This window comes from Eschrichtius robustus, chromosome 14, assembly GCF_028021215.1.
Source record: "Eschrichtius robustus isolate mEscRob2 chromosome 14, mEscRob2.pri, whole genome shotgun sequence".
In the NCBI taxonomy this organism is placed as follows: Eukaryota; Metazoa; Chordata; class Mammalia; order Artiodactyla; family Eschrichtiidae; genus Eschrichtius; species Eschrichtius robustus.
In genome coordinates this window covers 80,326,716-80,351,023 of record NC_090837.1, presented here as the reverse complement: position 1 = coordinate 80,351,023, position 24,308 = coordinate 80,326,716, and the positions used below count along the sequence as shown (strand labels likewise).

Sequence of the window (24,308 nt, the reverse complement as noted above, 5' to 3'; positions counted from 1 at the left end):
AGGACTAACTCCATTAAAGCTTCCAAATTACCTGGATTCATGGCACATTTCTGGGTCTTGTAACTAGACAGTCCCTTGGATCTGTGTTCCTAAAACTGATTGACACCCAGTGGAGGTCGGTAGACGGAGGCTAAAGGTGGGGGACTGGGATTTAGAGTTTCCTATGTTTGTAACTTAAAAAAAAATATACAGAGAGTCTAGAAAAGTGAAGTTTAATTGGCAAATTTTTCTACAAAGAGGAACTATCCTGTAGAAAAATCATATATTCACAATAAAAAGAGAAAACCTAAAGTATGATGACTTTGTTACTGACAAAATTGACTGAAGTACATAAATAATAGTAATAGGAGTGGCTTATGTTTATCAGAAACTAAATCAAAAGCCAATGTTTAGACGCAGTAATAACAGGCCAATGGAAAATACCTTTGTGATCATTTTTAGAAAGAAAAGACAGCATTATGTGAAAAATAAAGCCATTAACAAAATTTTTGCTTAGATAAGATACACCTCCATCTCTGCCAACCCCCCAGTATAGTTCAAGCATAGGTGTTTTGCCTTAGGCAAAATAAAAACAGATGCTAAATACACTGTAATATGGCATGATGTATCATTAATTTTTATGTGATAAATGACATGAAAATTCAGAGTGACCATAAAATCGATCCATCATTATTCTGAAGTTGTTGATCTACAAAGTGACACTCCTCTATTTTTACAATTGATTCAAAGCCAGGGGTGGGTGTGGGTTGGAGGAGAGTAATGTGATTTAGAGTTTCCAGTACTTTGTAAATCAGACAGAAACCTAGAATTAATAGTCACTTTTTATTTCATATCACCAACATATTTTATCTAAAAAAATTAAGGCTAAATAGTTTTTCTTGAGTGCATAAAGAGATAGTTAATAAACAGCGATCTTTAATTTCTCCTTGTGGCTTTTTATCATGATTGCTAAGAAATGTGAAATGTGAAGCTGAACACTACACCAATTTCTAAAATTTTGTTGGAAATGCAAACCTCTGGAGACTCTCTTAATTCCAACTGATAAAGTCAGCTTCTAATTGGCTTGAGTGAAATTTGGCTAAGTATCTCTCCCAGACATCTGTAACAGATACATTTAATTTCAGTTGCCCAAATGCCATGTTCCCATACCTTCATTTTTCTCCCTGGGCATTTCTCTTGCCTTCTGTCATTCACAGTCCTATTCTTGTCTATCTGCCATTTATTAAGAATATACAAATGGCATTATTACACAGTCTCCTACATTTTCTCAGCAGTCTGACATTCATCCTCTCATAAGGTAGTCATTCTAGCACAGCTTATAGGATGTACATAGTAATGCGACTCTTAATGAACCACTTAGAATTCTTTTTTGTGTATATGCATTTTTAGCTAATATGTTTCCCCCAATGCAAACCTATAAAAGTACAAATCGGATTCTATATAAGAAGTAAATCCAACCTTTTAAAAAAGTCATCTTTCTATGTTATCCCTTTGGAAGATTATTCTTGTCCCCAATGTGACAAGGTACCTTTGGTTCTGACTGAAAACTCCCTGATATTTCTTCTTGTATACTCTCTTATATACTCATCTTCTTTATAAGGAAAACAAATTGAGCATCCATGATGGTATGATGACAATGGAAAATCTTTGATCTTGTTTGGAGGGGCCTCAGGGACAACTGGTCAACTCTTTTGAACACTGTTGACAACTCTGACTTCTTAAAATAGATTTTTCTGGCAGAAAAAGAAAGACATGCCATTATGCATGGTCTACTCAACAACAATTGTGTGGTTTGTCACTCTTTTTGGAAGCGATGCTTGCGTGGGGTTCTGGATGATCAGTTCCTAGGGTAAAGTTTAGCAGGCACACTTCTTCTCTGCTGGTTTGTCCCCATCCAGCTTCCCAGAACTACCACCATTGACAGTGTCAGGGACTTGGGTCTTCTCTACACACTGTTCCATTCGTTTCATTATTAAGTCCAGAAGGGTTTCCACAGCCTTTTCCACATTCTGGCCAGTCGCTGCACTTGTTTCAAAATATGGTATGCTAGCATGGAAGAGATGACAAATATTTTTAAGAGGAAGGAACCAGAAAAGATACAACAAGATGTGCCAATGAGTCACACATGCAAAAACATGGCTGGCTGAGAGATTGTGAAATAATCACGATTTTGCTGGCTGAGTTGGAAAACATCCTTGTTTTTCCTCAGTGAGTGAAAGCTGGTGGGTTTCTTTTTAGTATGGGTGTAACAAGTTTTATGGGCAAGGAAACTGATACAGGAGGTGATCAGGGACTTGAAGCCAAAGCATCATCACTGATTCTTCAAAATTAAGAGGGTAAAAATGCCTAAACTAGTGATCAATATTGCCATTAAAACTATTACTTCCCTCCAATCAGTTATCTAGAAGTCTGATTTAGAATTTAAGCAGGCACTGTATAGGATATTTATGTGAATACAGTCTATATTTATTTGGAATCCAAAGTGTCAAAAAGACACGTACATTTATAAAGCTTTCAAGGAGAATCCTTCAGTAAAAAATGGACAGATTTGGCAAAGATGCTTACATTTGAAAAAGAATGACAATTTCTGCCTTGGGAGTGAATTTATAATTACATGGAATATTTAAAAAATTTTAAAAGCTGCCATTTAAGCTCAGCTAGGATAATGATTGCAATATTATGACCAGGTCAGGTATTATTTCTTAGAGTTTTTTAGTGATTGATTGAGAGGCAGGAGAGTACAGTGTTGAAAAGCATAGACTCTGATCTCAGTCTGCCTGGGTTGAATTCTAGCTCTACTACTTACTAGCTATGTGGCCTTCCATCAGTTACTCAATCTCTCTGTGTCTCAATTACTCATATATAAAATGGGATAACTCTAGATTTCCTATACATGATTATGAGGGGTTAGATGAGTTAAAGCTTAGGAACAGTTGCTAGCACATAATAAGCATTCAGCAAATGTTAGCTGCTATTATTATGAAATAGTTCATTAAAAACATCACATATATTCCTCTGGAAGATCTTTTTCATTCATGCGACATTCCTGAATCAAAGGGATCCCTTCTAATATCAATCTCGTGACCCTACCCCATTACTAAGCAGCAGTGTGCAAGTTTAGAGGACATCTCCACGTGACTGACTTACCCGTATTTGTCAGCCAGGTCCCGGGCTTGCCGTTCGTTGACTTCTCTCTGGTCTGGCAGGTCTGCCTTGTTGCCAATTAATACTATATCTGGATTTTCACAATAAGCATTTGCTTGCAGTTGGCCTTGGAAAGAAAACAGATGGAAACAGCAAGTTAGTTATAAACAAGTGATGTCAAATGACTGCTCATACTTCAGAGTCCTAATCTAATTGTTCATCTGCAGCTTGGCTGCTTACGAGTTATGTTATATTAGCCAAGTTGCTTAACTCTTCCCAGCCACAGTTTCCTCATCTAGAAAATGGAGATAATTCCTCACAGGTTGCAGGTTGTGAAGATTAATAAGAGTGTATATGAAGCACTTGTATGAATACCTATCAGTGCTCCTTTATATCTGGGGAAATGCCCTTTGAGATGAACATACTGTTTTTCATTCCATTTGTTCTTCAAATATAAGTGGAGATAATAGAACGTGATCTTAAAGTACACAAGTTTGCTCTTTCCTTTAGGAGGCTGCTACATTTCCCTTTCCTGAAGTTCAAGGTGATAATCCATAAGAGCAGAACATTTTTGAACCACCACAAATTCATGTAGAAACAATATTAAGACAGGTCACTTGTTTTTCTCTTTTCTCCAGGAGACACTGTTTAAAAGAGAAGGGGGTGGGTGGGGGGAGGAGGAGGAGGAGAAGAAGAAGGAGGAGAAGGAGAGGAGAAGGAGAAGGAAGGGCGGGAGGGAGGAAATGATAAAAAACTTGTCAATCTATGTTTTCAAGGGTACGGGACTATTTTACGGTCTACCTCAAGGCAAGCTATGTGCAACCTTGCTGAGGTCAGAGGAAGAAGACAAAGGCTTACTCTATAACACCAATTATTTGGATGTTAGAAATTAAAGCCTTATTAGATATGGCAATTAATTATCTTAAATCCCAACTGTATCCTCCTGGAAATTTTAGTAATAAGGGAGCATCTCATCTACCTTGAAAAATGATGAACGAATCAGTCTCTGAAAGAATTGAATAATCTTATTATCTCCTTATCTCCCCACAATCGAATAATAACACCAAAATTTGGATAAAGAAATGTAATAGCAAAAGAAAATGGAGACAGATCCTAGGATAAACACTCATTTGGAGAAACAATTAAGTCAGAATTTGTTGGTATTTTTCCCCACGGTTAGTGAACTTGCATTTAAAGCATTTATATATATTATTAATTATATGTAATATGTAATAATAAGATAAGTATATATTTGAGAATCTACACAGCCAGACACTCAGCCAGGTGATCTGGGGTATTGCAACGGAACAAAGCAGACCAAGTCTGCACCTTTATAGAGCTTACATTCTAGTGGTAGAAAGAACCAAAACCACAAGTAAACAAAGAAATAATATAACATAATAAATATAATATAATATATAAAATACAATATATATAATATAATTAATATAATATAATATAATATAATATAATATAATATAATATAATATAATATAATATAATATAATATAATATATGTCAGGTGGTGGCAGTGACCAAATGAAATAGAAAGTGTACTGAGGGCATACAGAGTGATGAAGAGCACTGTTTTAGATGGGGCTGTCAGGGAAAGCTTCTCCCAAGAGATAGATAAGGTTTGAACAAGAACTTGAAGGAGATGAAAGAACTAACACACGCTATAAATGGGAAAAGAGAAATCAAGGCGGAGGCGAACAGAAATCAAAGTCCCCAAGGCAGGATTGTGCTTTTCAGGGGAGAGACCTTTAGCTGGAGGCCGGTGAGCTGGGGCAGAGTAAGAGTGAATTAAACAGGAATTCCAAGTGAGATGGGAAATCCCTAAAGGACTTTGAGCAGAGGAATAATATGATCTAGTCTTTTAAAAAATATCACTCTGGCCACAGACAGCCCTGACAAATCTAGAAATGACAAGTAGCACCAGCCCCATGCGACTGCTGGAATGTCCCACTAGGATCAAAACTGGTATTTGTAATTTAAAACATGCAAATGAAATACTGTCTTTAGTGCTACATCAGTTAAAAAATAAAGGAAAAATCAAATACCACACTTCTGGGCTGACATATCAATCTGGCTTTAATAACTGATTAGGCTACTTTGAAACTTTATATTATGTTTAAATTGCCATGAAGGCTGGAGATTTTTCTATACCAGTCTTCCTCACATTTGAACACTTTTCAAAAAAGAAGTGAAATTTCAACGTGAGCTTGTTGACAGACACACTACCGTATTTTCATGTGGCTACTCTGCTCTGAAACAATTTCTCACCTAATTAACCCATTAGTCAATTAACACTTTAGTTAACCCACGTGCAAGGGCACACACACTGTAGGTACCAGTTGCCCCCTCAGAAAACGCTGCTGTTTTTCTGTGTCCCCACCAGGCTAGATGGAGTAGATGTGACCACTCATTTAGTTTTAAGAAATCCTTCAAGACTTACTGGATAAGTGGAATTAATGGCCTGTCAATTGCAACAATAAAGTCCTTACGTACAGGTGGTGATTCTTCTAAGACGTCAAAGGAAAACACAATTTTAAGCCACTTTGGATGAGCCACATAAAAGCCACTGCTTTGAAGGTGACACAGGAAACACTAAACCTGTGATTTTTTAGAGTTAATCTGTGGTCCCCAATCTGGTTTCATCTTGTGAGGCAGAGAAGCAGCGTGGCCAATGGAAGTTACTCAGTCCCACTTACTCATCCAGTTTCTGACATTTAAGAAGCTCTGTTGACTGGTGAGGTCAAACGTTAATAAGAAACCCATGGCATCTCTGAAAAATGCAGTGGTGAGGCTCCGGAATCTGCCAAAAAAGCACAGTGGATAGTTCTGGAAGTCAGTCCACATGCACATTCTGATGACAATACAAACACCATTATTTCCCTTTCAGATATGAACTCTCCATGGCATCCCTCTGGATCATTCTACCTAATGGGCAGAAAGACTGCTGAAGGGTCGGGGAGAACATCTGTTTGTAGATTTGTTTAAGATCACGTCCCGGCTTTATGTTCCATAGCAGGTATGCATGCAAGAGTTTGTAACCTTCAACCACACGCTTGCTTACACAGCCCCTTGGAATCTTTCTCTCATTGGCTCACGGGCATCTCGTGGCCCACAATTAAAATAGAAGCCACTTTAGAGTTGGGACTTTAACTTATACTTTTCAGATGTCCTGTCTGTGCCCAGAAGGAAGCTTGGCACATGGTAGCCTGAAAATGGATGCCTGTGATTACATGCAGAAAACCACAACTTGTTAGCAGCTGGAACTAGGGTTCTTTTGTAAGGAAGAACAACATTGGTGAGAAAACTCTTTTATAAGCACTCTTTAGGGGTAAAACTGAGCTTTAGGCTGCCATGCATGTCTCTTAAGGAGAAGGAAGACAGTGAAGAAAGGAAAAAGAGGACGTTGATTAGGGGAATGAGGGAAGGGCAGAGAGACTTGGTAGTTGAGGAGAGAAAGCAAGAAGTCTCATCTCTAATGGAGGATTTTGAAGAATGCACTCCTCCATGTGCGATGTAAAGACTTTCTCTTGTTCCAACCCCTTCTACCCCAACATCCTCAGGGAAGTTGAAGATGCTCTGAGATCCACTTCAGTGTCAGCAATGGGCAAAACAAGAGATCACACATAAGGTCCAGAGAAGGTTTGGGTTATACTGATAAAGAAGTGAATTTGGCAATTGATTTTTAGAAAGGCACATGACTTTGAAACAGAGAAGCGTATCACTTCCTATCCTAAATGTCCTCCTAATTTTTGATCTCCTATTTTGGCCTATTTGTAGATCCTTGGGTTTCCTCTGGGTTCTATTCTTGACCCCTTCTTCCTCTACATATATTCACTGGGTAATCTCATTCACTTCCCTGGCTCAATTATCACCTATATGTTGAACCCCAAGTTTATAGGTCTAGATTTTTCCTGCCCTCCGTACCATGTGCCCAATTTCTTGTTTAATATTTCCACTTGGAGGAAACTAAGGTACCCTCAACTTCATGTGTTTAAAACCAAACTGGCCGCTCCTCCTGACTTTCTGTCAATGACATCACCATCCATCCTCCTTGGTCACCACAGCCTTTCTACTTCACCTGCTATATACAAGCAATCAACAAATATCTCCTGACTTTCTCATTTCTGTCCACGTACCCTGCCACTACTCTAGTTTTGGACCCATTATCTTCCACCTGGATAATTTCAACAGCCTTCTCAACAGGCTTCCTGTCTCCAGTGTTGAATGGGATCCTCCCCTTCCCTGATTTCTTCCCACTGATTATATAAATCCTCTGCTAAAAATATTTAAATGATGGTACTTTGCTTACGATAATGACTGAACTTTTCAACAATCCGTCAAGGCTCTGCATGAACTAACCCTTGCTCATCTATCCAGCTCATCTCTTGACTACCCACAGGCGTGCTGATCTTCTTTTAGTTCTTAGAAAGTTCACTCTCTCCCCTGGGCTTTCACACATGCTGTTATTCCTGTGGGTAACCTCGCCTTCATGCTTCCTTTGCCTTCTATCCTTTTAGCCTGGATAAGATTCACTTATATATTGTGTATGAGTATATATATTTATATATAACAGTATCACCTCCCCACGCTGACTTCCCAACACCCCCAAGAGGCTTATGGACCCCTCTTGGTGCACCTGACAACGACTCTTTGTTTTTCTGTTACTGTCCTAAAGCTATTATTGCAATTGTCTATTTGTCCAAATTCTACCCCGGTAGCTCCAAGAAAAAAGGAGCTGTGTTTCTAACTTGCTATGCATTGTGTTTCTATGGCCCTGAGCATATTTTTGGCTCACTAAGTGTCTGTCAAATTTAGATAAAGAAATAAAGAAAGAACATAGCAAAGGATATAAATTATTAAAGTGTTAAATGACTTCAATAGAGAACAATACTTTCAATACCAAAGCAGGGGGAAGAGATATTTTAATGACTTTTTATTTCCAAAATAAGATTCCTTTGGTAGGACATACTTGTGATGATTATGAAATACCAAAAGTTTTACTCAGTTTTCTTCCCGTGGATTTGTTCCTACCCGTCACTAGAAGCTCAGAGATTACAGGGCTTTTATTGAAGGGTTCGTTCTCTGTCTTTGGGAACTAGCTGTACTCACAAAACTGTCTCCTGCTCAAACCACAAGAGTGTGGCTAACTCAGCCACAACAGTCTGCTCTCTGTCCTCTCCTTAAGAGTGTGTGTGTGTGTGTGTGTGTGTGTGTCTCATTTGAGGATAAGACTGTGCCGTATCCCCCTCTCATTGCCCACAGCACATGACAGTCACTTTAAAACATACTTGCTGGATAAGATCTCATTGGAGCAAACACTTCTGCATCCACAGCAACATGGGTAAAATACTCTTGCTCTGGACTAGCTTCATACCCTGGACCACTCAGCCCAGGACCCTTGTTAACCCCCTTACTTTCCAGGGTTTACTCCAGGGGAAAGCTTATTGATTTCTAGCTTCACCCACCAACCTCACTGTGTCCCCAGGGTGGGGAAAGCTAGGACCCCATGAGAAAACAGATCCCAGGGCACATTATAGCTCTTCCTCCCTCACTGAGAACTAAGTCTGTGCCCTGCATCCTTTAGGTTTACATAAGGGGTATGATTTTTTTCCTCCTTCCCATAATGTGACTTTTAGCAATAATCATTATCTTACATGGGTTATAATGCCAGGCGTCCTCAGGCACAGGGTTGAGGTGTGAGGCATTGTTTATCCTGCTGCTTAGCTGCACCTTTTGTATACAGAATGCAAAATTCTCAAGGGATGAATAACCTTGATGTACTAAGACTGTCCCTAGTATTTCCTATTTCACTCCTGGAGCAGCTGTCTTAAGGAGACAGATGAGAGAAGCCTGCCATCATGCTAGGCTGACATATCGTGTGCGAAGACATATGGGAACCACATTTTCTCATATTCCTTCTTCAAAAAATGCATTAAATCGGTCTGTAAAACATACATCTTTGTGACAACAAAACTGACATATGAACAGAGATTCTTGTAAGGAATGACTTCAGAAGAACCAGCCGTGTTGAAGGATGTGTGTAAATGGAATTCACAGTCAAAAAAGCTCACAGAGAGGGCCCAGCACCTCTCCTGGCGTTTACACTCACTGAAAGTGAGAATGTTTTGGATTCATTTCAAAGACTGAAGTGTTTACCAGCATAAACATTGTAAGACATGTGATGTAGAATTGGGAGGTATGTGCCTTCTAAATATCTTCTCTGACAATCTATTGCCAATTTTTGTTTAATCTAATATTGAAAAGCTTCACTAGCTTGGGGTCTTTTGCACTCCGGAAGTTTGAATCTCAAAGAAATATATTTTATCAAATAATGGCATAGCACCTCCAGCTCTAAACAATCCACACTACCGTCTACTGAGTGTCTCTTGACTTGGACGTTGTACCAGAGACGAGGCTGAAAAACCAAGTATGGCCTCTGTCCTTATAAAGCTCACAATTGTGTTGGTGTGAGAAGGTCACAAGTGAAGCAAAGACCAGCAGTCAGAGATAAAAATAGAAGATTCACCTTACCCCAAGGTGGTATATAATTAATTGAGTAATTTAAGGGATGGAAGAATAGATGTAGAAGTTCAAGAAAGAGGGAGTTTGTTTCACTTGGGGTGTTCAGAAGAGCCCCGCCAAGCAGGTGTAATGTGAGCCAGGCCTGGTGAAAGGAGAGGCTCAGGGAAGGTGGGAAGGGAGTAAAACATTCCAGCTGGAGGGTGACGGTGAGACCAAAATCTCTAAAGCCAGTCAAAGGACACAGGATGAGAGTCTGTGTGTAAGGGCAGAAAGAGATGAGAAAGATATTAACACCCTTTTCTTCAACTCCCTCTTCAAGTAGTACTTGTAACAATGTCAATTTCCCACCCAATTTAATTAAATTCTGGAGAAGTTTTTTTTTTTCCCCCATTACAAAGTACAAAGACAATGCATAAGAATTTTCACAGAGATTTCTGAAAATCTGATTTTTAAAATCTGTACCAAATACACAGTGCTAGTTATGGTCGATTAACTACAAATAACTTATTTTTATTTTTTGATACAAATGTTTATTTTGAAACCAGGAGGAGAGTTGCATATCCTTACAAGTCCACATACCACATACAGCATTCACATTAAAATAAGTTTTCCTAAGATATTTGTAGCTAGAAACAAAGTAATTCACTGTTACCGCTCTTGTCCTGCTGTGTCCCAAAGCTGAAGATGCACCTTAAATGCTTTCCCTGTTGACCCATTTGGTCCCTGTGTGTTATAAACCTGAAAAAATACAAATGTCATCAGTTGATACTGCTTTGGATTTTGTCAGCATTCAGATTCTCTGGGTTCACTCAGCATATTTTTTCTTTATTACTATAATCAAAGTTCATAGTGCAAAATAAATATTTGCTCTGGTTTTTTTCCCCGGAAGTATCACATATACTCTCACTTTTAAATGTCAAGTATAAGTATGGTTTTCAAAACAATTTAGGCATCCTGCAAACTTAAATTAGACACCTTCTGTCATTTCCTCATGGAGGCAGCAAACATTAGATTTAGGACCCAAGTTCTAGGTTCAAATACAGACTCTTCATTTAAGTTCATAGAATCTTATTTTCCTTTAGCAAATTGAGACCCATCATCTCCTCCTACTTTACAGAGTTACTGCAAACTTAAATGAAATAGCAGATGTGAAGGCAGTTTTAAAACAGTAAAATGCTTTACAAATACCTGAATATCCTCTGCTGTGAACTGGACTTTCAAAATGAAAAACACATGGAATTTCTCATTAAGTTTACATAGGATATTTCAAGTCTTTCCTTACTAGTCGTTCCTTCAAAGGCTCTTTTTAGAAAAGTTTAAATTTTTTAAATGATGGCCTTTTGACTTCTTATTTAAACAAAGCATAGCAATTTTAATATTTATCCAGTTCTTTTACTTATGGCTTAGTGAAGATGTTTTAAAGGGAAAACTTTGCAAAGATTTATACCTAGATTGGGGTTGGGGGCGGGGAATTGGGAGGGGAGAAGGCACAGGAAAAACCCTGGAAGGGCTGGGAGCAAGTTTACTAAGACTACACTACTGGACTTTCAGATAAGGTACAGGACATTATAAGGAACCATGATTTAACTTCTCAACATCATTTTCTTTGTTTTTTTTTTTGGATTTGTGATATCAACTGGAAGCCACCGCCATCTTGGCAATCAAGAATACCTTGGGTGGCGGTAAATCTGGCTTAGCTTCTGTGCCTATGTTACACGTCTCACATGTCACAATATCCTTATTCCTGTCATTAGCGTCTAGCATAGGAGAAGGAAGTGGTTGTGATTCTCACTTAAAATCCCTTATCTTGAAAAATAGCATGGATTGGTCTCACATTCTGTTCGTAAGAAGCTAGTGATTGATGGCTGAGTCTACACGTAAATAAAAATACAGCAAGAACTCACAAAGCTCATGTTCCAGCTATTTGCCAATCATTCTTTTAACTTTTTTTGTAAGCATAGGGAAATGAACGCTCGTTTTTGTTGAGGAACTCAGATCAAGAGTTAATGATTTTAGATACTAATTCATGTTTTGAAAGTTTCCTTAAGAATTCATAGAAAACACACTATAGAAACCCATAAATGATTTTAGTTGCCCTGTGTACTTCTGGAGACAAGTGATAGTGCCACTCAACTTTTTCTAAGCAAAATGTTATTTATAATTGAGACGGTAAAAAATAATATTTAAATCGGATTAAAGTGACAGGTTATGAATTTCATGTGATAAAAGACAGTCACCTTGCAATGCAATAAACATAGCTTCTTAATCCTTATCTTATATAGGAGGATCAGCAACCAGTTAACAGTATGGTTAAAAACTCACCACACGTTTTTCCCGAAAGTCTATCCCTACTGTCGTGATGAACTTGGGATTGAATTTATTGTCTGTGTAGCGATAAAGAAATGTCGTCTTCCCCACCCCCGAATCTCCAAGGGCCAGGAGTTTGATCAGATAATCATAGTCTCCATCGGTCATAGTGATGGTCTTGGTGGGCCTGTGTAGGAGGAAAAATAAGTATTTATGATTAAAATTGGTTTTCCTTTGCCTTCCTGCAAAGCAACGTAAATTTAGCTTTCAAGGGTAAAACATTGGAATGCCTCTATTCTGTGAATCTGTGAGTTAACTAGTTCAGAGCAGCTTCAGGAGTAAGGACTCTTCTATGATTTCACTTAGTACCTATCTTTTTATATCATGTCAGGTAATATGGAACAAAAAGCTATGTGATACCCACCATGGCTATTGCCACAGCAATAGTAGAACTTAAAGACTTATAGCTTTTTTTTTTTTTTTTTAAGCCAGTGTCTCTTGGGAACAGGAGTGTGGTGCTAGGAAAAAGAGTCACAGGGAATAGAAAAAACTGTCCCAGATGATGCAGGTGTGCTTAGAGGGAGACTGAAATTATATATGAGTGATGGAAGAGAAAAGCCTAGGGGAATATTCTGCATGTAATCCTGCAGGATGAGCTTTCTATTATATGCATACAAAATATTCCTTTTTAATTTAAAAAATTTCACAGCTGAAATGACAACCTTTAAAAACATTGATTTAAACTCATTTCAAAAGCAATGTTTTAAAATCTTACGTTCTGAAATACTGAACCCTCTGTTCTCCACGGGCAAATATGCTGTATTTGGCAAATCTGCCGAATATTTTCTAGGCCTTGAAAAAAGGGAAGAGCTATTCAGAGGCATAACTATGGTAATTCTGCTAATATTCTCCTGAAGGAACATCACTTGCCATTTCACCCACTGCCCTAACCTCTCCTGCCTTGGTTTTAATTTCTTCTGTTGTTACAACGGCTATGGGTGATGCCAAGGGCTAATGCCAAAAACAGTGATGACACGGAAACTACCACCACATACCTTTGAATTACACCATCACCCACTAAATACTTGATGTACTTTCCACACTTGAGGTTAGCAAAATGATTTGCCATTTGGTACAACTTTCTGATTTGTGGGTTATACAGATGGATAGAGGAAGGCTTATGAAGACGTCCCTAGAATAGAAACATTTCTCTCCTACTATGTGAGAAGGAGGAATATTTCCTCACCTCTACAATCAGGAAAACATTGTACCCTTCAGGAGTTCTGAGGTGATCAAAATCAAACGTCAACAACAGGCTGCTCCATGGACATATCTGAAAACTGCTACATAATTCTAATCGTTTTTCTACATGTAAGAAAATGATGCACATATTCATCAATTTAAACAAAACTTTATTTTTTACATTGTCATTTTGGTACAGGGTCAAAACTAGAAGGTTCCATGTCTTTGGATAAATAATGATGAAGATGATGATTAGGTAGTTAGCCAGCCAGTATTATTACATCATTTGGAAGATTTACAATGTTTTTACATTAGAATTTTCTAAAATTTGAACCCTATTGATGCTAAATCCTCCTAAATGTATTATGGTTGATGGATGTATATTTCTTTAATTAATGAATGGTTTTTGAGGTCAGGGGTTTTGAGAGCTGCCAATATATATTTTTGCACTAAAGCGTTCCTCTCTTATCCTTTCTTCACTGAGTAGGACTCTCAGGGTAGATGTTTGCTGACTGTCAATGTACTCTTTTTCTTTTTTAAGATCTATACAAAGTATAACCATTGCTCAGGAAGAGGTGCATAGCAACCATCAACAACCAGCCTTCCTTAATGCAGGGATACAGATATCTCCACTACTGATGTGAAATTCTTCTTAGAAAACGTCTGCATTGATCAACTGCCTGGCAGTGAGTAGTTCTGCGTTTGGATTGGTGCCAAATATCTCACCAGGACTTTTTGGTTGAAGATGTTGCTGCTTCTAGTCTTTGAGCCAAATGGGTTGCTAGAGGAGATTGTTGTCGAAGTTGTAAGGTTTCCCCCACCTAAGGTCTATCATCACCACCATCACTCTACCTTAGTCTCTCTTTCCCTTCCGAACTTGCTCATGTGAAACTCCTCTGAAGGGTGATAAAGTCTGTCATTTCACCAGTAAAATCGGATAAAACTATTAATTCTCTTGTGAAAAAAACAGATGAAATTTAAATATTCTAAGAGAGTTAAGTAATTAAAGCAAAATTCTTCCCTGGACACAATCCTTGATAATCAGAGGGAAGAAATTGAAGCCGGTTACCTAAATACAAGATAAAGTTGGAGGATATTGTGGTTTCCTGGAAAAATGAAAAGAATAGAATCAAGAAGATACATCAGCACATTTTAAAACGTTGCCTACAGTTAATTATGCTTTTTGCAGTATTTTTGGTGACAGTGTCACAAAAGGCTAAGTCTTGAGCAAATCTAGTTAAATACCTCCAATATACAGTATCAGACCCAAAGATGAAAATTCCAAAAATGTAAACCATAATCTAGTTTCTGTCAAGGCATGCATATACTTAAAAGTTGAATAAGGATGAAAGAAAATACAGCATAATTTTACAAGATGGAACATGATTAGTTGATAAATGAGTCAAATAGTTGTGCTTTTAGTTCAAACAAAACAATAATCTTCATGGACTGCAATGGTCAGAGCAGATTTTGTGGAGGAAGATGAACTTGCAATTAACCTTATAGCATAGGGAGGAATTAGGTACGAGAGGAGATTCAGGACCATCGCACGGGAGTTTAATTGTCACTTACAGAAATGAGACTATCACTACTTGCCAACTACATGCCCTACCATGTATTTCTGACCTGTAGCCAATCTGCAGTCCATAAACTGCCTGGGGTTGCCTCCCAATCAGTCTCTAATCCAGAGTCAACAATCCTGGCTAACACGGATCAATTCTACTGCAGCCTACACAGGGTCTTTTCTTTAACTGAAAGATGGTGGAGATTTTGTGGCATTGAACATAAATTCCACCTGAAATGAATGCAAAGCTTGGCACTGTGGAAACCATTTATTTAGTGTCTTCAATAGACTATTTAAAGAAATTGATATATTAAGCTGGGTACAAGATAGTTTGCCTCCAGGTTTCTTTTTCTATTTTTAAAAATTTATTTATTATTTATTTATTATTTATGTTTGGCTGTGTTGGGTCTTCGTTTCTGTGGGAGGGCTTTCTCTAGTTGCGGCGAGCGGGGGCCATTCTTCATCGCGATGCGCGGGCCTCTCACTATTGCGGCCTCTCTTGTTGCGGAGCACAGGCTCCAGACGCGCAGGCTCAGTAGCTGTGGCTCACGGGCCTAGCTGCTCCGCGGCATGTGGGATCTTCCCAGACCAGGGCTCGAACCCGTGTCCCCTGCATTAGCAAGCAGATTCTCAACCACTGTGCCACCAGGGAAGCCCTGTTTCATTCTTGTTCAACATAAATTCCATTAGCTCAGGAATTTAATTTCCTTGTCCACTGCTGGATCCACAGAGCCCAGTATAGTGGTTGGCATATAGGAGGAGCTCAATACGTATGTTAGTGTATAAATCTATTTAAGATTCTCAGAGCCATGCAAATGTCATGATTAATGAAATTTGTCTTTGGGCAGTTGGTGGAAGTGGTGTCTCTCCAAGTTCAGAGCTTGGATTCTCCTTCCTTCCTCATCTGTAAAGTGAATGTTTAGATTAAATAATGACCTTGGTACTTTCCAGGTCTGGCTTCCTGAGCTCATTTTTCTATTTTAAGTTGCACAAGAGTATAAAAACTTCCTCAAAGTAGAATATTTATATCTTCAGAAGAGCAATTTCAAATAACCTGGGAAAAGAGAAAGTACAGAGGGACTATAATTTTTGAAAGTGAGATTTGTGCTGGCAGAGAGCATATAAACTTGTCAGTTGAATAGGTCAGAGCTCAGAGAACCGGGCTCCCGTATGAAAGCATCCATTTGTCCATCTAACACTCATTGGCACCTTCTGTTTTGCATGATATTTTGCATGGCTCTGAGGATACACTCTGATTTGTCTAGTGGGGAGCTTAGCAAATGCTACAGATATGTGTGGATGACTACTACACAGATGGACTAACCCATGCAAACTTTGCTAGTTCTCCAAGTAACAATCTTAAGGATGCCATGACAAGTTATGACCTTGTGACTTGACCTTATTAAATTCATAAAACCATTCTTAAGGTACTTCAGAAAGCTTAAAATAGTAGACAAATAAAATATCACTGATACTACTTTGCATTCAGTGTAGATGGTTTCAATAAAATAAAACTATCAAGCATAAAATGGACAGATGTTTAATATTTCCTCATTTATCTTTATTTGATTGGTTTGTGTTGGGCTCCAGTAAGAGCATTTGAGGTCTGGGATTCTCATAGCAAGCACTTCATTATCTGAATGATAGCCTAAAGGTGGTTCTCATTAACTGACCTTGAAATACGGCTTCCTACCACCACATCCATGTCCAGGAGGTTACAGTTAAATTATGGACGGCTGAAGTACTCTAGGGGCCTGTAGCCTGTGCATCAGAACAGAAGGCATTTTCTGGAAGGACGGAAGTTGGGGGGGAGGGTGTAAATTAAAAAAAAAAAACAAAAAACATTCTCTTCAGTGTATTCCATAGCATTTTGTTCGGTTAGCAAAGTTTATCAAAGATAATTTTTATTTCGGTACTTCCTAAATGCTATTTAGAATTAATGGATGTGAGCCTATATGGAACATTCAAACTAAACTGCAAATATAAATCAACATCAACTTAACTGAACTTTTTATTTGTTGACGGTGGCCAATGTGTTTACTGGAGCAATCAAATCTATTTTTAAATGTGTTCATTTTGTTTCAATTTATGGTCAAGGGATATAATATAATAGAGATAGACCAAGAATTCATTGAGCTTACTCACCCCGAAAATAAAGGGTAAAAATTCCAACACAAGTCAGCTTTAAATAGGTTTTTCTCCATTGATATATCATTATTCTCACATATTAAGTGCACTTCTAAGCCAATGTATAATTTTATTTCTCTAAAATTATTTTTTCTATAAGGTAAAAATTTCCCTTTAGCTTAATTTTATGGTATCCTTTGAAACTGTATGAATTTCCCCCTTTTTCTCTTTACTTTTTATTATGAGCACTTTCAAACATATACAAAATTTGAGGGAATAGTAGTGTACACCCTTATACTGATGGCCCAGCTTCTAAATTACCAATACATGGCCAACTTTGTTTCATGTATCCAAAAGTCTCCCTTTACCAGATTATTTTGAAGCAAATACCAGGCATCATAACATTTTTTTTCATGAATAATTAAATATATATCTCTGAAGATTTCTCAACTTACCATTTACATTGTGCTTACCTATAGAGAAGATAGTCAAACATCTGGCTTCTTATTTGATAGGTCTGAAGCCATATCTTAATACTGTTTTAGCCTGTGTTTCTTTTACAATGATCAAGGTCAAGCATCTTTTCATATGCTTAAGGGTTATTTGTATTCCTTTTTTGTGTGACTGGAAGGCTCATATCTCTTGTTCAGTTTTTAAAAATGGTTTATCTCTCCTAGTTTTAGAAGTTCTTTGTGTATTAGGGACATTAAAACCTTGTTATTTAAGTTGCAAATACTTTTTCCCATTTGTCTCTTTGCTTGTGATATTTATGCCACCCAAAAGACTTTTATTGTTATTGTTGATGTCTGGGGGAGGAGAAATCAAATTCTGAATGACAAGAAGGTTTTCCCATGCCAGATAATAAAGTAATTCACTTATGTGTTCTTCTGCTACTTATATGGTTTCAACTTATATTTAAAAATCTAACTCACCTGGAATTTACCATAAATATGTTATGAAGAATTAATCCAAACTTATCTCATGATAGCTGTCCAAATACAACTTACGTACAAATTAATCTTTTCATCACTGATTTAAGATACTACCTCTATCATATAGTAAAATTTCATACACAGTTGTGTCTATTCCTGGATTCTTCTCTTCTGTTCCCCTGGTCTAACTGTCTCTTCATGCAGCACCAGTTAAGTATACAATGTTTAATATCTGAAAAAGTTATCTCATCTAGAAATTCAAATGTACTTTATAGAGTTGTACAAACTACTCTCATATGATTTTTTAAATCCCCTGTTTTGATACTTATTTTTCCACCTGACATTTCTAATTCTGTATAATTGTATTGTACTTATTTGTGGAAGGCTTTAGAAAATCAATGAAAGTACCAGTCTTATTATCTCAAGAGTTTATTTTAATTTTCATATTATAGCCCATAGTCCAGTAATCCTATTTTCTACTATCATTAATATTTCCCTTAGAATGTCCTCTCTACCCCTACTCTTTACCTTCTAAACTCAAATCATATCCACACTTTCCTTGTTCATGAGTTCTTACACTTCTCCAATTTTATTCCAGTTTTTCTGTATCCATAAGGGGCATAGTACTCTGGGGTCAAGATCTAGCAGACCTTGAAATTCTGGACTTGAAATTGCTAAAACCCAAATTTGCTCAATGAGTATTCTTACTGAGAACACTGCAGCTTGCCAATAATTCTCACAATCAGGGTCAGGATAAGGCTGCTCCCTGATCTGAGAAATTTTTACCTGAATTGAAAGAGCTTTTAAATCATTTGGTTCACTAATATAGATCCATTCAGAATCAATGCTTTTCATGTGTTTCCCTAACATTGGATCATTACGACTCAGCAGGACGCAGCAAAACACAAAGCTATTTTGTCCCCAGTTGCGGCATGATATTGACAGATGTTCTAAATGGAATCATTCTGAAAAGGACGTGAGAGCAATGGTCTAGCATTATCTCTGAAGCTCACATGTACCCCTGGATAGAAAGCAAACCCCTAACTGATGTGTGCTTAAAAACACTGTTTAGCAGACATGACTCAAATCTCAGGGCAGTTAAAGCAATTCAGGCTTTTGGCTTCAGATGAGTAAATTATCAACAGGAACAAAATAGTACTTTACAAAGTTGCTGTTTCAGATTCAGAGAAACCTCTGAAGGCTTGTACTTATATTTATAAACGCTGACAAACTGAAATACCTCTTACAAAAGAAAACTTCACAGTCTTCTTAGAAACTTAAATGTGTGCAGTCCCAAAGTGTGCCCAGGGTCATACTGAGGGCACAGGCCTTGAAGCTCACATAATTTGTCACTGATCTGTCACCTCACCTTATTGGCACAGGAAAGAACTGGGTGTTCAGTTTCTCTAGCTCTGACAAGATCTCCTTGTTTAGCTTCTCGGAATCCTAGGCTGGGTGTGTGTGCAGCGCCATAGAGAAGGCACAGACTCTTTGGCAGGTCATCTGCACCATTGAGGTTAGAGGTGGTGAGAGATGCAGGCAAGTTCCAGGCATCCTCCTGGATTCCAGTTTGTCCTCATGGATTGTCCTGTTTGACCTTGCTCTGACTTTATGTCCATCTTTCTCTCCTGACCCTGGTTCGGATGACTTCAGGTACAACACAATACAGAAAAGCAATAGGCTTACATAGACTGCCAAGCCAGCTCCCACAATTGTGAAAAATCCAATCTGATTAATAAATTGCATGTTCTGTATCACTTACAGTGATTCTGCTTTTTTGATAAAACCCTCACTGATACCAAATTCTAGAATCTTGAGAATCTCACTTCACTTTATTTTTTAAGGTTTAGAAAACTAAATGGACATTGTTATAACCAAGATAGTGCCATGGAAAGGATACCTATTTCATATCAGATCTCCTGTATAACTTACTTCAAACTCATAAATTCTAGTTTTGAAAGAGAGCCACATAATTACCACATTAAACATTGCTTAGATATCCTGATAAACAGCTGAGAGGGTCTTTCAGTGCACTGTCCTACAGTATTTCTATATCCACCGCAAGATAGTTTTAAGCTTTAACATTAACTTACTCAACTCTAAGACATGGTTTTGGCATTTCCCACCAAAATCTCCAAAAGAAGCCCAGTGGATGCTGACATGGCACTGTAATCAATGAGCAAGTGAATCAAAGACAAACTTTCAATTAAAATGTACACATTAGCCTTCAGCTCACATTGGTGATTTAAAGGAATAAGTTGGCTTCTAGCCAAAGCAATCATGAGAAAGAAAAATGGAGCTGGAGGGATCAGGCTCCCTGACTTTAGACTATGCTACAAAGCTATATTCATCAAAACAGTATGTTACTGGCACAGAAATAGAAATATAGATCAATGGCACAGGATAGAAAGCCCAGAAATAAACCCACACACCTATGGCCAATTAATCTATGACAAAGGAGGCAAGACTACACAATGGTGGAAAGACAGTCTCTTCAACAAATGGTGCTGGGAAAACTGGACAGCTACATGTAAAAAAAAAAAAAAAAAGAAATTAGATTATTCTTTAACACCATACACAAAAATAAGCTCAAAATGGATTAAAGACCTAAATGTGCGACCAGACACTATATAACTCCTAGAGGAAAACATAGGCAGAAGTTGGCTTCTAGTCCAATTTACAGAGTATTAAGCCAATGGGAAAATAATTATTTTATGGATTGGAATAAGAGTATTTGTAGATATTATTCTTAAGTTTAAGACTTCATGAAATTCCAAAATAGTAATGAGAAACTTCACAGATGCTTCTCTACAATGTTACAATGTAGGATTTTATGACTGCTTCTCCAGACAGGTAAGAATTACACTCAGGCAATTCTTTTTTTTTTTTTTTTTTTTTTTTTTCAGGCAATTCTAATAGATTTTACCAATTAACATAATTTTCATATAAATATAATAATTTTTACCAAGGAAAGCAATTTGTGACTATGAAGAGAAAAATGCCACACAGAAGACAATTGCAGTATGAAATACAAAAGTATCAGACAGAAAGCATTACTTGAGACAATTCAAATGATAACATGGTGATATCTAACAAGAGTTATATTGCCTTCTTATATATCAGTCACTTACTCTAAGGACTAAGTACTAAGGATTAACACATTTAATCTTTAACATAACCCAATAACATACAGATTCAACTCAACCTCTATCAAAATCTAGCTGCCTTTTGGCAGAAAATACAAGCCGACCCTAAAATTCACAGAATAGCCAAAATAATTTTGATCAAAGAAGAACAAATTTGGAAGATTCATACTTCTCAATTTCAAAACTAACTACAAAGTTATAGTAATCAATACAGTGTGGCACTGGCCTCAGAGTAGCCATATAGATCAATGGAATAAAATTGAGAGTCTAGAAATAAACTTATACATTTATGGTCGTTTGTGATAAGGGGACCAAGACAATTCAATGGGGAAGGAATAGTTTTTTCAACAAATGGTGCTGTGGCAACTAGACAGTCACATTCGAAAGAATGAATTTGGACTGCTGCCTTATACCATATATAAAATTTAACAGAAAATGGATCATAGACCTAAATGTAAGAGCTAAAACTATGAAACTCCTAGAACAAAACATAGGAGTACATATTCATAACCTTAAATTGGACAGTGATTAGATATAACACCATAAGTACCAGTAACAAAAAATAGATAAATGGATTTCATCACAATTTCAAACCTTTTTCTTCAAAAAACACCATGAGACAAGTGAAAATACAACCCCCAGTTGGGATGAAAATAGTTGCAAGTCATATTTGAGACTTGAATCCAAACTATATAAAGAATTCTTACAACTCAATAATAAAAAGACTAACAACCCAATTTAAAAAAATGGACAGAGGATTTGAATAGATATATTTCTCCAAAGATTTTATACGCATGGCCAATAAGCACATGAAAAGATGCTAAGATAGCATCAATCATTAGAAAAGTACAAGTCAAAACCACAATGAAATACCACTTTCTACCCACTAGGTGGCTATAATAAAAATAGGGACAACATCAAGTGCTAGTGGAGATGTGGAGAAATGGACCCCTCCCATATTACTGGTGGGGATGTGAAATGGTGCAGCCACATTGAAAAACAGGTTAGCACTTTCTCAAATAGTTAAATGTACAGTGATCCTAAGACCCATCAATTCTACTCCTACGTCTATATCCAAAAGAAAGGAAAACATGCATCCACACAAAAAATTGAAAACAACCCAAATGTCCATCTGTGGATGAATGTATCCATACAATGGAGTATTACTCAGCTATAAAGAGGAGTGAAGTACAAATACATGCTACAACACAGATGGACCTTGAAAACATTATTCTAAGTGAAAGAAGCCAGGAGTGAAAGGCTACATATTTTATGATTTTATTTACATGAAGTGTCCAGAATAGGCAAACCTGTAGAGACAGAATGTAAATTAGCATGTGTCAGGGGATGCAGAGAGGAAGAGTGGCGAGTGATGGCTAATGGGCATGAGGTTTTTTTGAAGAAATGATGAAAATGTTCTGGATTTAGACATTAATGGTGACACATCTTTGTGAATATATCAAAACCCACTGAATTATACATTTTAAAAGGGTGGATTTTATGGTATATGTATTATATCTCAATAAAGCTACTATTTGAAAGACCTAACAGTGTAAGAATACTATATTTTATATTAAAAATAATTGATTAGGCTTAGCTCCTCTAGCCAGGTGTTAATTAATACTTGTTTACAATGGAACCACTTCCTAGTAAGTGTCCTGTGTATTCAAACAATACCCTCTTACATACAACCTAACGGAAAGGGCCTGTAGTATATACTCAAGGAAGTATATTCCTGAGACCCTGTAACCCCTTTCAGCAACTCATTCTAGTATAGAAAAACTCAATGGTCAGGAAAGGAGTCAGTTCATCTAATATGATCCTGTTACAGTTTAGAGCAATTTCCTCTTGCTGATTGTCATCAGCAAAGCTCAGCATACAGATAGTGGATTCCTTATTTTGCTGAAACCCATTATGACAATGCCCTTAATATGCTTTCCCAGCTACATACTTTTGTTCCCTCACATATCCTAAATTTTGCTTCCCTACAAATTAGTAGCCCCAAATCAATACTTTACTTGCTCTAAACACATACACTATATCACTGAGATGTTACATAAATATTTGGATTAAATAAATTAAGCTTCAAGAATATTTTGCAAGATTTAACATTTGACCCGGAAAGCTTTTCCATTTGGCTTCATAAATGGACTGCATGACTTACTTTTTTTAAGGGAGTCGTACTTTTTTTAAAATGCTTTCCTAGGTTCTCGTCTCCAGAACTTCAGCCAGGAGCAAGAAAAAAAAAGTAAATCCCTGAAATTCTGCAAAGCCTTGTATTGAAAGAATCTTTGACATATTATTGATTTATCTCTTCCAGGCTGGAAAATCTTGTGATGCAATAAATCAGATTAGTAAGTATACACAAAGAGGTCAAAGCCTTCCTGAAATCTATCAGCAAGACCAGAAAATAGGTTCTTCCAATTTAGTGGTTCTCAAACTTGGCTGCATTTAAAATTCCCTGATGCCTAGGCCACATCCCAAACCAAGTAAATCTGAATCCTGATGGTGAGACAAAAGTGTTAGTAGTTTTTGATGCTCTCCAGATGGTTCCAATATGCAGCCACTTTTGAGAACCACTGCCCTACCTCCTAGCCCAGAGACTCCTCACTGCCAATGAGTGATTTCTAATCTGGAAGTAACCTCAGCCCCATCCTATAGCTAATAGAAGAGCAGAGTGGACCACATTCATAAAGACATTTCTTTTCCTAAGATAGTGGCTGGTTGGAAAGATGGTCCTTTCCCACTGTAGGCCTCTGCTCAATGGGCCAACCAGCACCAGTCACAGGAGTGTTCCTTTCCCTTATCAGGACAAGGACATGTCATCCTCTACGTCAGCGGTCAATCCATCTCTTTTCTCTGCAGCGTTATGTGATATATGAAAGGACATTAAGTGTATACATGTAAGTGGAACCCTCTACTCTTAAACCACGTCTTCACATTAAAAAAGACATGATTTTAAGTTAAAGAGATGTTTGTTGAATAAGATGTTTTACTAAGTTTTCAGACTTTGGTCTAATAATCTTACAGATTGGGTTCATTTTCCAGCTGGCTGCTGCTTTGAGAAACTCATGCCACACGTCTACTGCTTTGCTTCAATATCTGAGAAAGGACATACTAATCAAAATATCTGCCCACAAAGTCTGCCTCTCTGACATGTGAGGAAGCCAAATTAGATAGCATCTAGGAGTTCACAGGCAAATATCTATGAAAATAAGATGAGGGCCATATTATTACAATTTTCTCACTTAAACATAATTCTAGATAACTCCCAGAGCTATACAATTACAAGAATAAGACAGATAAAAA

At 37.4% G+C, this 24,308-nt stretch overlaps 1 protein-coding gene across 1 annotated transcript in view; it reads right to left on the bottom strand.

Annotated features, from left to right (window-relative positions):
- Positions 1–388: 388 nt before the first annotated feature.
- Positions 389–24,308, bottom strand: part of RAB27B (RAB27B, member RAS oncogene family) — a 60,072-nt gene continuing 36,152 nt past the window's right edge. The window contains exons 2-6 of the mRNA XM_068563118.1: positions 12,004–12,175; positions 10,334–10,419; positions 5,856–5,959; positions 3,148–3,271; positions 389–2,046 (exon numbers count right to left, since the gene is read on the bottom strand). Coding sequence (XP_068419219.1) covers positions 1,857–2,046; positions 3,148–3,271; positions 5,856–5,959; positions 10,334–10,419; positions 12,004–12,156 — 657 coding nt within the window. The 5' untranslated portion in view covers positions 12,157–12,175 and the 3' untranslated portion in view covers positions 389–1,856. The remainder of the gene's footprint in view (positions 2,047–3,147; positions 3,272–5,855; positions 5,960–10,333; positions 10,420–12,003; positions 12,176–24,308) is intronic.